Source organism: Pseudophryne corroboree, chromosome 1 (assembly GCF_028390025.1).
Source record: "Pseudophryne corroboree isolate aPseCor3 chromosome 1, aPseCor3.hap2, whole genome shotgun sequence".
In the NCBI taxonomy this organism is placed as follows: domain Eukaryota; kingdom Metazoa; phylum Chordata; class Amphibia; order Anura; family Myobatrachidae; genus Pseudophryne; species Pseudophryne corroboree.
The window spans coordinates 1,044,564,940-1,044,578,353 of record NC_086444.1 but is presented as its reverse complement, the minus strand read 5'-3'; the positions used below and the strand labels follow the sequence as shown (position 1 = coordinate 1,044,578,353).

The 13,414-nt window shown below is 42.4% G+C and overlaps 1 protein-coding gene across 1 annotated transcript; it reads left to right on the top strand.

Moving 5' to 3' along the window:
* Window positions 1–10,257: 10,257 nt before the first annotated feature.
* Window positions 10,258–11,673, top strand: LOC135050375 (modulator of apoptosis 1-like). Its single transcript, XM_063956844.1, has one exon. It carries the CDS (start codon window positions 10,258–10,260, stop codon window positions 11,671–11,673), a length of 1,416 nt encoding a protein of 471 aa, XP_063812914.1.
* The last annotated feature ends 1,741 nt before the right edge of the window (window positions 11,674–13,414 follow it).

Genomic DNA, 13,414 nt, shown 5'->3' with positions numbered 1-13,414 from the left:
ATGATGGAGCACACAGGACACCGGAACTGGGTGCCAGCTGGATGGGGTAGAGAGAGGTGCTAGCCCATTACATCAATCACCCATTCTCACTTGCCTCAGTCCCTGCTGCAGCAGCTCCTGCTCTCAGTCTCTAAAGACTTCTGGAGCTCCACCATGCTTAGTCTGTATGTGCATCATTGTGCCCCTTCCTAGTCAGTATATACATTAGTGTGCCCCCTCCTCTCCTAGTCTGTATGTGCATTAGTGTGCCTCCCTATCTTTGTACTCTGTAGATGTATTATTGTGGCCCTACACTTAGTCTGTGTGTGTATTAGTGTATGTAGACTTCTCTATTTCCCCCTTCTCTATAATGTGCAGACTGCCCCCTCCCCAAGTAGTTACCTGCTCTCCTCACTTGCCCCTATTAGCAGCTCAGCTCCTCATCCAGTCTCAACCTCTGTCTGCAGCCTCAGTTTTCAGCTCCTGTCTCTGTCACTGACTGAAATAGAACAGCATCTACTAGCTCCCCCAGCTCTTCTCATAAGGATCCAACTTCCTGACTGGCTGCAGGCATACTGTACCGGCAGTGTCATGGTAGCAGCTCCGTGATGCTGCTGCTGCTATTGGGAGCTCCTCAGGCAGCTCCCAGGTCCATAGAGTGCTGCCGGAGCTGTGCTACCCTGAATCTCTGATGATGTATTCTCTATACAGGTTGAACAGATACAGTGAAAGGATGCAGTCTTGTCATACACTTTTGCTGATTTTAAACCAATCTTTTTGTCCTTGATCTATGCGGACTAAAGTCTCTTGATCTATGTAGAGATTCTGTATGAAGATAATCAGATGTTCTGGTATGCGTATATTTCTTAATGTTTTCCAGAGCATTTCATGATTAACACAGTCAAAGGCCTTATGGTCCCCATACACTACTGTGACTTATCCTACAGGATAAATCCCATAGGATTCCATTGAACTTCCCCAGTAGCTTCCCGGGAGCCCAGGTCTCTGATTTGGTACTTGAGGTGCTATTTGCGCATAAGATTTATCTGATGGGCTGGACTACAGGGTACTAGGGGGGTTGGACTAAATAGGGATATATGAAGCAGGCACCATTTTACTCTGTGCACACTTCTGCTCTGTTATTAGTGAGGTTGGTTTATACCTGCTGAGCATTCTACATTGCTACCATACTTTGCTTTGTTTGGCTTGTCTCAACAAAGTGCTATACCCTATTCTGAGGTGGATTCCTATCGCTATCAACTTCTGCTAGACTATGGCTTTCTGAAGGGGAGAAGTGATAGGAGGGATTAGGAACAGAGAAGGGTGAGGTCCTGCTGGACAAAGGAGTGGCTGCTGAAGAGGGGGACTCTCTCTCAAATGTCACTCCTGACAGAGATTAGGGAGAACAACCCAGAGGATTATAGCAACTACCTGCGAATGGAGGATGCTACCTTCCAGGAGTTGCAAGGCCTGGTGAGTCCCTACATTGAGAGGCAAGATACCAAGATGCGGAGGGCCATCTCTGCTGAGAAGAGGCTGGTGGCTACGATGTGAAGTTTGGGGCCTACATCTCTGCACAAACTTTGGGGCATATCATCCCTGACACCTGCAAGACTATTGTCAAGGTGGTGCAGAGCCAGTTTTTAAAGGTAAGAAAATACACACCACACCTGTTTAGTTAAATACTAAAACTTTTATATAATAAAAATATAAATTATATATATATATATATATATATATATATATACCGCTCTGTTGGGTCTGGCACTCCTCGAACCCGCTGGGAATGTGCTCCGGTGCCCTCCTTGAGCAAGATAGCTCTATGTATGGTGCATGGAAGGCGGCACTCAGGAGACTTTCAAGAATGTAGAAAAACGTGCTTTAATGTCAACGTTTCGGGAGACGCACTCCCTTCCTCAAGACACAGCAAGACAAGTGCACCCCTGTGTGGACTTTATTATCCTGAACCTGTCTCAGCTGTTTTTTAGCAATCATCTTTGAGCCAGTGCAATAGGTGACTAGTGTGCCTTTAAAAGCCATAAAGTCTGTGGCAGGTACACATTACATCTAGCAGGCAGATGATGCAGCAGTGTGGTAGTCAGGTTTTAAGACTCTGTGATAGTGTAGGACCTGCATGAAGGTGGGGTACCTTGAAAATCGGTATGCGGGCTTCCGTGCATTGGCCAATCCACCAACTAAACCCCCATCATTTATTTATTGAATTGTTGAGGATAAGTGAGTTTACTTTGGTGAGTGCTGGGTTCTCTGTTTGTATTTATTAGAGCGATTGGTCATGGGCTACATGCACCCCGCCCTGTGAGTGGTAAGTACAGCTGTGTACCCCGCTTCTGTGGTGGAGAGTGCAATGTTACATGCACCCCTCCCTGTGGGTGGTAAGTGCATAGCTGTGCCCCGCTTCTGGTGCGGTAAGTGCTGTGGTTTTCCCTCTGTATGTATATATATATATATATATATATATATATATCTATCTATCTGTGCAATGTATCAATGTTTTGCCAAAATGGCTTAAAATAGAGTAAACATTCTAAAAATAGATCACAGTATAAATTATGGTGTATTTGAAAGTGTTAAATTCCCATAAATATGGGTCAGTATATATACTCCTAACATGGGAGGGCTATTTGGTGTTTTGATCACAGATTGAAATAGGAGAATACACACATGCTGCAAAGTGCAGAATCAAAGGTCCCAGCCTCATTATTACGCATGTACAGCGTGTGTGTATCCACCACCAACAATCTGTAATCAAAACACAATGTAGCCTATAGCACCATATTTAGTGGAATTCTTTTAAAAAAACGACAGGTAAGTTAACTCAGGCAGCTCCTCCTCTGCCTGCACCATGGCCATGTACACCACTGAGGAGTAAGTGGGTAGGGTGGGTGGATGGGAGGAATAGGCTGGGGTTGGGTGGGAGGAATAGGCTGGGGTTAGGTGTAGTATGGAGCAGAGACACTTCCCCGTGGACCAATGACTGTGTTGTTTTGAGGGATAAACATTATGATGACCAGTGTAGGTATGTACATTGGTAGCCAGTGTGGAATGAGGTATAAACATTATGATGACCAGTGTAGGGATGTACATTGGTAGCCAGTGTGGAATGAGGTATAAACATTATGATGACCAGTGTAGGCATGTACATTGGTAGCCAGTGTGGAATGAGGGATAAACATTATGATGACCAGTGTAGGAATGTACATTGGTAGCCAGTGTGCAATGAGGTATAAACATTATGATAACCAGTGTAGGGATGTACATTGGTAGCCAGTGTGCAATGAGGTATAAACATTATGATGAGCAGTGTAGGAATGTACATTGGTAGCCAGTGTGCAATGAGGTATAAACATTATGATGACCGGAGTAGGAATGTACATTGGTGGCCAGTGTGGAATGAGGGATAAACATTATGATAACCAGTGTAGGGATGTACATTGGTAGTCAGTGTGCAATGAGGTATAAACATTATGATGACCGGAGTAGGAATGTACATTGGTGGCCAGTGTGGAATGAGGGATAAACATTCTGATAACCAGTGTAGGGATGTACATTGGTAGTCAGTGTGCAATGAGGTATAAACATTATGATGACCGGAGTAGGAATGTACATTGGTGGCCAGTGTGGAATGAGGGATAAACATTATGATAACCAGTGTAGGGATGTACATTGGTAGCCAGTGTGGAATGAGGAATAAACATTATGATGACAAGTGTAGGGATGTACATTGGTAGTGTGCAATGAGGGATAAACATTATGATGACCAGTGTAGGAATGTACATTGGTAGCCAGTGTGCAATGAGGTATAAACATTATGATGACCAGTGTAGGAATGTACATTGGTAGCCAGTGTGCAATGAGGTATAAACATTATGATGACCGGAGTAGGAATGTACATTGGTAGCCAGTGTGCAATGAGGTATAAACATTATGATGACCAGTGTAGGGATGTACATTGGTAGCCAGTGTGCAATGAGGTATAAACATTATGATGACCAGTGTAGGAATGTACATTGGTAGCCAGTGTGCAATGAGGTATAAACATTATGATGACCGGAGTAGGAATGTACATTGGTAGCCAGTGTGCAATGAGGTATAAACATTATGATGACCAGTGTAGGGATGTACATTGGTAGCCAGTGTGGAATGAGGGATAAACATTATGATGACCGGAGTAGGAATGTACATTGGTAGCCAGTGTGGAATGAGGGATAAACATTATGATGACCGGAGTAGGAATGTACATTGGTAGCCAGTGTGCAATGAGGGATAAACATTATGATGACTGGAGTAGGGATGTATATTGGTGGCCAGTGTGCACAGTAGAGATAATCATTCTGGTGACCAGTGTAGGGATATACATTGGTAGCCAGTGTGCAATGAGGGATAAACATTATGATGACCAGTGTAGGGATGTACATTGGTGGCCAGTGTGCACAGTAGAGATAAACATTCTGGTGACCAGAGTAGGGATGTACATGGACAGTGTGATTATGGCACACAACAATCACCTACTTTATTTCTGATTAATCCGAGCACACAAACCAAAACCATGGCTCGCTGGGGATGATGCTGCAGCTGCTGCCATCACTGCTGTGTCGGTGGGTGGGTCTCTGAGATGCCAGTAAAGTGACACAGGTGATAAATTGCATGCGATATATCACATGTACTTTAAAACACTGCGATGTGCACCGTTTTTCCTCTGACTCTGACAAATCTATAGTGCAGCCGCTGCAATCCACAGGCTCCAATCTGATGAGCACAGGACCGCACATTGGATCAGATTGACCTGCGATTTGCCACTTTTCATCCAATTTCTCGTCCCGATACGTTGAAATCGGATGAAATCTAGCAAAATCGCACTAGTGTATGGGCGCCTTTACTGTAGTCAATGAAGCACATCTATATTTTTTTTTTATATTTCTTTGGTTTTTCGAGCATTCACCTTACATCTGCCATGATGTTTCTTGTGTCTCTTCCTTTTCTAAACCCTGCATGTATTTCGGGCAATTCACACTCCATACACAGTTGTACTCTCCATTGGATGATCTTAAGCAGGATCTTGCTAGCATATAGAATAAGTGCAATTGTTCAATAATTTTACAGTTAGTTGGATCACTCTCCTTCAGTATTTGTATGAACACAGATCTTTTCCAGCCCTTAGGTCATGATGATGTCTTCCAAATTTGCTGACAAAGTTTCGTAAGTGCTGTGATAGCTGATCCAGAGTTCTGTAGTAGTTCAATGGGAATACCTGCGAATGGATGATGCTACCTTCCAGGAGTTGCAAGGCCTGGTGACTCCCTACCATTGAGAGGCAAGATACCAAGATGTTGAGGGCCATATCTGCTGAGAAGAGGCTGGTGGCTACCTGGTCACTGGAAGATGTGAAGTTTGGGGCCTACATCTCTGCAAAAGCCTTGGGGCATATCATCCCTGACACCTGCAAGGCTATTGTAAAGGTGCTGCAGAACCAGTTTTTAAAGGTAAGAAACTACACACCACACCTGTTTAGTTAAATACTAAAACTTTTATATAATAAAAATATAAACTATATATATATTTTTTTTTATATATATTTTTATATATATATATATATATATATATATATATATATATATCCACACACCACTCGGCGGCACTCCGGACAAATAAATGAAGACTTGAGCAGGATGTATTTTTCACCAACCCCACAGTTGCTAGTAAAATATTTGCATATTTTCGCTATATAGATGACGTGCTCATTTTGTGGCAGGGTTTGGAATGTGAATTTGTGGCTTTAATGGAAGAACATAACCAGTCTAACAGCCCTGTTAAATTTACTTACCAGATTAGCAGAGATACAGTCAATTATCTTGATGTAACCATCACAAGAAAGGGTGACGTTTTGGATACGTCATTATTTACTAAATCTACTGACAGAAATAATCTTTTGTTGGCTTCTAGTGCACACCCTAAGGCGTTTAAAGATTCTTTGCCTTATAGTCAATTTTTAAGGGTGTTACGTATTTCCAGCAATAGAACTGAAGCTCTGATGCAGGTTGATCTAATGTATAAAAAATTCTTGGAGAGAGGTTATTGTCCCAAGAACCTTGAGTTAATGAAACGTAAAGCTTTAGCAGTACCTATTGATAAGCTACTAGTGGGCAATAAGAAGGCAACTAAGGCCACTAAACCCTTTGCGTGGCCCAACACATATACTCATTTAAGTCCTTTTGTGACTAAAACTGCCAAGAAACTTTGGCCTCTTGTCCAGACTGACAGGGATTTAAATCTGTCTGATTCTTCATTAATGCCTTGTTATCGCAGGGGCAAGAATCTTAAAAACTTTCTGGTTCGGACGGATATTACAGGTATGGGAGGTGATACAGTACGGGGCACAACCTTTTGGGGATCCCCTAAACATGGCTGTTTTCGTTGCCCGAACTGCACGACGTGTGGCTTTTTACAAACAGGTGCTGTATTCAATCATCCCTATTCTGGAAAAAAGTTTTTCATTAGACACCACCTTACCTGTTCAAGCCAATATGTGATTTATGTGATCACTTGCCCTTGCTCTTTACAATATGTGGGGAAAACGGAGCGCCAATTTAAAGAGAGAATGGCACTTCATAGATCGGCGATTAAAGCCGCAATTCTTAAAGGCACTAGTGATCAGCCTTTAGCTCGCCACTATGCTACTGCTAAACATAGCTTAACAGCAATTAAATATAGAATGATCGATCATATTCCTGTCCTTAGCAGAGGAGGTGATAGAAAAAAACTGCTCTTACAGCGGGAGACACAGTGGATTGAAAGGCTTGGTACACTTTCCCCTCGAGGGTTAAATGAATCACTAGGGTTACACTGTTTCTTGTGATAATAAGATTGTTGCATCTTTAATACATTAGTATAGATGGACACACAGCATGTTACTTTATAAGCTATCTCCAGGTAAGGAATTGTCTTAGACTATGGAGTGTTTATTAGCACAGGCATTCCGTTCTGTTGGATATGTAGCTACTTTTGTATATAGCTACATGAGGAAATACTTGTTCTAAAAAGTCTAGTGCTTGTTGTTGGTTTTTAATATGGTCATTTTTTCACCTTTTTTATCTAGATGTTTTTTCACATGTATGTGTGAGTTCTGTGATTTATACATTTTTGATCACTGTGATGTTTATAATGTGCATTTCTTGTAATTGTGAACTTGATTCAGCTGCCTGCACGCCACGCCCGACACCACATTGATTGGTAGTGGGGTGGGACCTGACGTGCAATGTGTGGTTTCACTGATGCTATATATATGGTGTATACACAATGGTTTCTTATGCTGTCTGATAATCTTGATAAAAGTGCCGCCGAGCACTGAAACGTCGATTTATCCAAGATGACTTTGTAGTCTTCATTTATTTGTCCGGAGTGCCGCCGAGTGGTGTGTGGATATTGTGGGCCGTTGCAACACGGCCGTCACGGAGGGCACCTGGCAAGTTTCTACACTGGGACAATAGGAGTGCCGGATCTGGTGGATGTATATATATATATATATATATAATTTCCCAAACAGGCGGCACTTGGAGTCTTTCAAAAGTGCATAAAGTGCTTTATTGCAGTGCTGTCATCATATCAACAGTTTCGGGGTCGCAGCCCCTTCATCAGGATAACAATACAAACAAAAATTAAGTGTTTAAATACCTTAAACCCACACCAGTCCTACTCGCTGCCTCCAATCACGCCGCCCGGTTTCCGGTCATGTCCACCAGGAAGTGATACATACCTTGATCCGATCAGCTGACGTGTTGGGGCTGAAAGAGAGGTTACCATAGAAACCACTCCGTTACTACCATATAAAAATGTAAACACACTACATGTGCAATGCTTTATAAGAGCAAATATAGCAGCGCTGTTTCCGACATTTCTAGCAAAGGTTATACAGGGAATCACTCATATATAACTGGTTACTACCAATATTCTTAACAACATAGTATCAATCTAGTGTAACACCTTATATGAGTTTATCAATGTTTGGTTTACAGTCAGAAGAATATATACATTACATATGTAAATATGTGAAAGGAGGTATATACAAAGTTGAGGGATACAGATGAAAATATGTGATCCGTTTAACATTATTATAGTATTTTTCCTATGAAATAAAGGACACTATGTGACTGGTGCCTGACTTAATAACTTTAAGGCCCCCTTATGAGCTGCAACTATGAAACAGCTGTTGGAGATTGAGAGCGGGGCAGCAAACATCCTGGGTAGAAAAACAAACAAACCCAGCCCCTCCCCTCATCAAGGAGGTCAGTCAGAGAAAAGCCAGAGTGGGTGGGGCTTACCTTAGGCGGGAAGCCCTGACAGAAACAGCTGTGAGGAGAATAGTGAGGCACTGACAGGGGCTGCTGTGTGGTAAAGGCAGCGCCATCTCTTATTAGTGAAAGGACAGATTTGGAGGATAAAAAATTATCTGAGGAGGCTGTAGTGACAGCTGGTTGACAGGGGAGCAGTGAGGTGCATCCAGCTGAGGAGGAGGTCCCGATCCGCACCCTTTACCTGCCTGATTGTAGCAGCTGTTCAGTCCTAAAATCATTACCAGAGCCAGTATATAGTGACTGAGTTTGTGAGGCCGAGTCTGGAGGAGAGACTGTGAGTGTGGCTGCCGGCAGAGAGATATTCCTGAGGTGACAAGAGGATCTTAAAGGTAACCCTCACAACACAGCACACTGGCTAGGGTTTTATCAGCAGTCTCTTCTACCAACAAGACTGTTATCCACCCCTTTGTCTATGTAGACTGTTTATTCACATACAGAGCTTTTCCCAGTGAACGGATCCTAAGTTAAATTGAACCCCCCCTCATTAACTGAGATACTAAAAGGCTTCCTCTAGCACAAAGAGCCATACACAGCTTATATGCATACTGGATAGAGTATTCTGTGAAGAAGTATAGCATATAAAGGATGATATAATGTACTGCTGATTCTACAATTCGCCCTGACTGAGGCAAACTCTTCAGCTGTGTAAAACTAGTAATTATACAAGACTGCTACCTGCCAGGGAAAGTCACCCTTTTCTGCAGCCCTAAACCATTTGGTTAATACTATTGGATGTTATTTCTATATGAAAACCCTGGCATAGCCTTAGTACCCCTGACAGTTCTTGATCAGAGAGCACTGGGACAGGAGGAAACTCATATACATATTCTTACAGCCATCAGCTTCATATCACCTGAATCTGCCCTTTAAGTGTTAGACTGAGAACTACAGGAGTTATACAGGTTATTATCACTAAAAGTACTGGATGGCCTATTCCTTCTCCACAAGGCAATAAAATACCTCACCAGCTGTTTAAGTTATCTAACCAGCAACCAGCATTAAGAAATGTATTGCACTTATTTCAGATGATAACTTTCTATGAGCCGAGATAAACTTCTAGCATTTATAAAATACAGCTAATTAGCAGGATTCTAGACATCTAACCATCGTTTGCCTTGAATTTAACTGATAATCATATCATCCATTGAATTAACTCCTTCAGGACATCCTCAGCCCGGGCTTGAGTTAACATTTAAAGTGCACTCTTACAAAAATAAAAGGGGTAATTTGAGATCTCAAATATTTTGAAATATAATTACTCTGTTGTTAAATTATATTGTCAGAAAACTTATATTGGGTGTGTGTGAGTGTGAGAGTGGAGAGTTGGGGGAGGTGATATAGGTATAGAGAAGCTACAAAATGGAAGATATGTAGCTAGATAGCCCTGCAAGTGACCGTAAGAGAAATACCTTCAGGAAAGGAACAAGGTGGTTACTAGATGGTTCAGTGTCAGAAAGGGGACAAAGATCGGGAAGGTTTGTCTGCAACAGAATAATTACTACAAGTAACACTTGTGTGTATAAAAGTCAGTTCTTTGACAAATGCTGTTATTGTCCATTTACTGTTTTTTCTGTTTAACCTCTGATTTCATTTAAAGGAGTCAAGAACCGACAAGCAAGGGTTCCTGAGATAATAAAACATAATTTTTTCTTCAATATGTGATTAATTCTTTTACTATAGTAATTGCTGTTACGTGAGTCTTGCTAGACCGATTGTTATTGCATATTATCTGACCTCAGGGGATTTTCCCAAGCCTTCTCCTGGGGAACAACCTTTGAGGCTTGGGTGGAGGCACTAGCATAATAGCACAATACAGTTATTCAAAATCTAGCGTGGATTACCCCCGTTACATAATGGAGGCACACTGCTGAGATACGTACAGTCTCAGAATACTTCCTGTTTATTTAATATGGCACAATTACAGGGGGAGGATATCTTGGAGTGGTGTGAAAAGAAAGGTGTTCCCCCTCTACACTGTTTAGCATTAGCGGGTGATCTTAATGACGCAAAGAGTGCAGAGATTGAATCAGCAGTTGGGAAGCTATTTGGAGTCAAAGAACCACGTGTCATAGATGTTAAGGAAGGAGAACTGGGAACAGTTAGTGCAGTTCTAATAGCTACCAAGGAACCCTTGGAAAGAGGTATGATGCCTTCCATGATCCCTGCCCTTGATATTGGAGGGGAAAGATGGAATATTTTATGGCCTAAAGGAAAAGAGGAGAGGGGTATAAGAGCTTCAGGTGAATCTGCTAGTAATCATAAAACCTCTAGTAACGGAAAGGATGATCAGAGTACAAGGAAAGACAGCCAAAACTCCCAATCTAAAACAGATCAAGGACAGAATGATACCATCTTGACTGTTATGAAATCTGTAGTGGATGAATTTGGAAGGATCCATTATGAAGGGGGTTATAGGCGTCTAAGAAGCTTTTCTGGGATACTTCCAGTACCAGCAGGAGAAGATAATTATGAGGAATGGAGGGAAACAGTACATCAACTATCAGAAGAATGGCATTGTGCTGATGCGGTAAAGAAACAGCGATTAGTGGAGAGCCTAAGAGGACCTGCCAGGGAAGTGATAAATGCCACCAGGAGAGATGACCCTACCGCAAGTTTCCGAGACTACTTAGCAGCTTTGGACCTGGAGTTTGAAACAATAGAGAATGTAGATGATATGAAGTACCGTCTAAGACACACTTATCAAAATGTTGGTGAAAAGTTGACATCCTACATTTACCGCATTGATAGGTTGATCCATCGAATAGTGGACAGGGGAGGTATGACGATCGAGGAGGTTAATGAGAAGAGGCTGCAGCAGTTGATAGAAGGGGCTCTTACTACCGATCCTATAGCTCAACGCTTGCGATATACCACAAGTAGTAGACAGCCTCCATCATTCATGAAACTGATGCGGGAAGTTAAACAGGAGGAATCTTTAGTAGAGGCACGAGATAAAAGTATAAAGGAGGTTAAGGTAGCTGCATCTATAATTGAAGAGGTTACTAGTCCAATTGAGAATTTGACTAAAATGGTGGAGGGATTACGAGGAGAGGTAGGAAAATTAACACTTCAGTTGAATGAAGAGGTAAAGAAGAGAGAAGCTACTAGAAATCTTGACAGGGCTCCACTTATAGGTGATACTAGGAGAGGAAGAAATGTCCGACAGCAGAGGAGTTTTCGCTGTGGAAGATTAGGGCACAGAGCTTTTGAATGTGAGCAGAGGTGGAACGATGAAGAGGAAAGCTCATTCTCTCATAATGGACGAGGTAGGGAGTCATCGGGAAACGCTGTTGGGAGACTGATGAACCCCGCATCGGCTCCTTAAAATGTCCTCCAGAGGTAATGGGGAGTCCCCGTGGCCAGTGCTATGTGCCTGAGGGATTAATGGGACCGGCTCCACTGATACCAGCATTTGTTAATGGAAACCCATGTACTGTCTTGTTGGACAGTGGATCCCAGGTGTCCATCATATTTGAGGACTGGTATAGAAAAAATTTGGCTAACATTCCAATATTACCACTGTCTGGTTTGATTATATGGGGATTGAGTGATCATAGTTACCCTTACTTGGGTTACATACCAATCACTTTAAAATTCCCTCACGAAGTGACTGGGGTAAGAGGAGAAATAAATACCATGGCATTGATCTGTCCAGGATCAGGTGGAGAAGACCAGACAGCTCCTATTATCATCGGGACTAATGCAAACTTGTTCAAAACCCTGGCACAATGGTGTCGTGAGGTAGGAGGAGCTGCTTATTCAAATTCACTGACTATACACCCATCTTGTCTAAAAGTGTATCAGAAGATTGAGGAGGAAAAACAGATTGAGTCTTGCAAAAGGACTTTAAATGACTTTGAGGTATGTTTTCAGGGTAGTGATATCTCAGATGATTGCAGAGTGGAGTTGGTGACGAATCTCATAAAACGCAGTGCAGTGTTTTCACAGCATGAGTGGGATTTGGGACTTGCCACTGATGTATCCCATCATATTAGGCTTACAGATGAGACCCCATTCAGGGAAAGGTCTCGTAGATTAGCCCCAGCTGATCTAGAAGACGTAAGGCAGCATTTAAAGAAACTATTAGATAGCCAAGTAATTGCTGAATCTGAGAGTCCATTTGCTTCACCCATAGTAGTTGCCAGGAAAAAGAATGGCGAAGTTCGGATGTGCATTGACTACCACACTCTCAATCAACGCACAGTTCCAGACCAGTATACCGTACCCAAAGTGGATGAGGCTCTGGATTGTTTACAAGGTAGCCAGTGGTTCACTGTCTTAGATCTCAAGAGCGGTTTTTATCAGATCCCAATGGATCCAAGAGATGCTGAGAAGACGGCATTTATTTGTCCTCTAGGATTTTTCCAATTTTTGCGGATGCCCCAGGGAATAAATGGTGCTCCTGCTACATTCCAGAGGAGCATGGAGAAGACAGTTGGAGACATGAATCTGAGAGAAGTTGTAGTATATTTGGACGATATCATAGTATTTGGAAAGACCCTTGAAGAGCACAACAGAAGGTTGCTGAAGGTCCTTGACCGTTTAATGGAACATGGATTCAAACTGTCATTGGAAAAATGCAAGTTTTGCCAGACAACTGTGAGATATATAGGCCATATAGTCAGCCGAGAGGGGATAGCTGCAGATCCTGCCAAAGTGGAAGCTGTAAAAGAATGGCCTAGACCAACCAGGTTAAAAGAGTTACGATCATTTCTGGGATTTTGTGGTTATTATAGACGTTTTGTGCCACAATTTTCCAGGATTGCCAAACCTTTGACTGACCTCACCAAAGGGTATCCCCCTTCCAAAAAGTCCTGTTCCGGAAGGAGGAAAAAAGAACTAGGTCCCTTTTTCAGGGTTAGTGAAGAATTTGGAGAGCGATGGACGCTGCAATGTGAACAGGCATTCCAGGGGTTGAAAGAAAGTCTGACAAACACACCCGTCTTGGCTTATGCCAATCCATCTCAGCCTTATATCTTACATATAGATGCATCACTTGAAGGATTGGGAGGAGTACTGTATCAGCAGCATGCATCTCGATTACGTCCCATTTCTTATATCAGCCG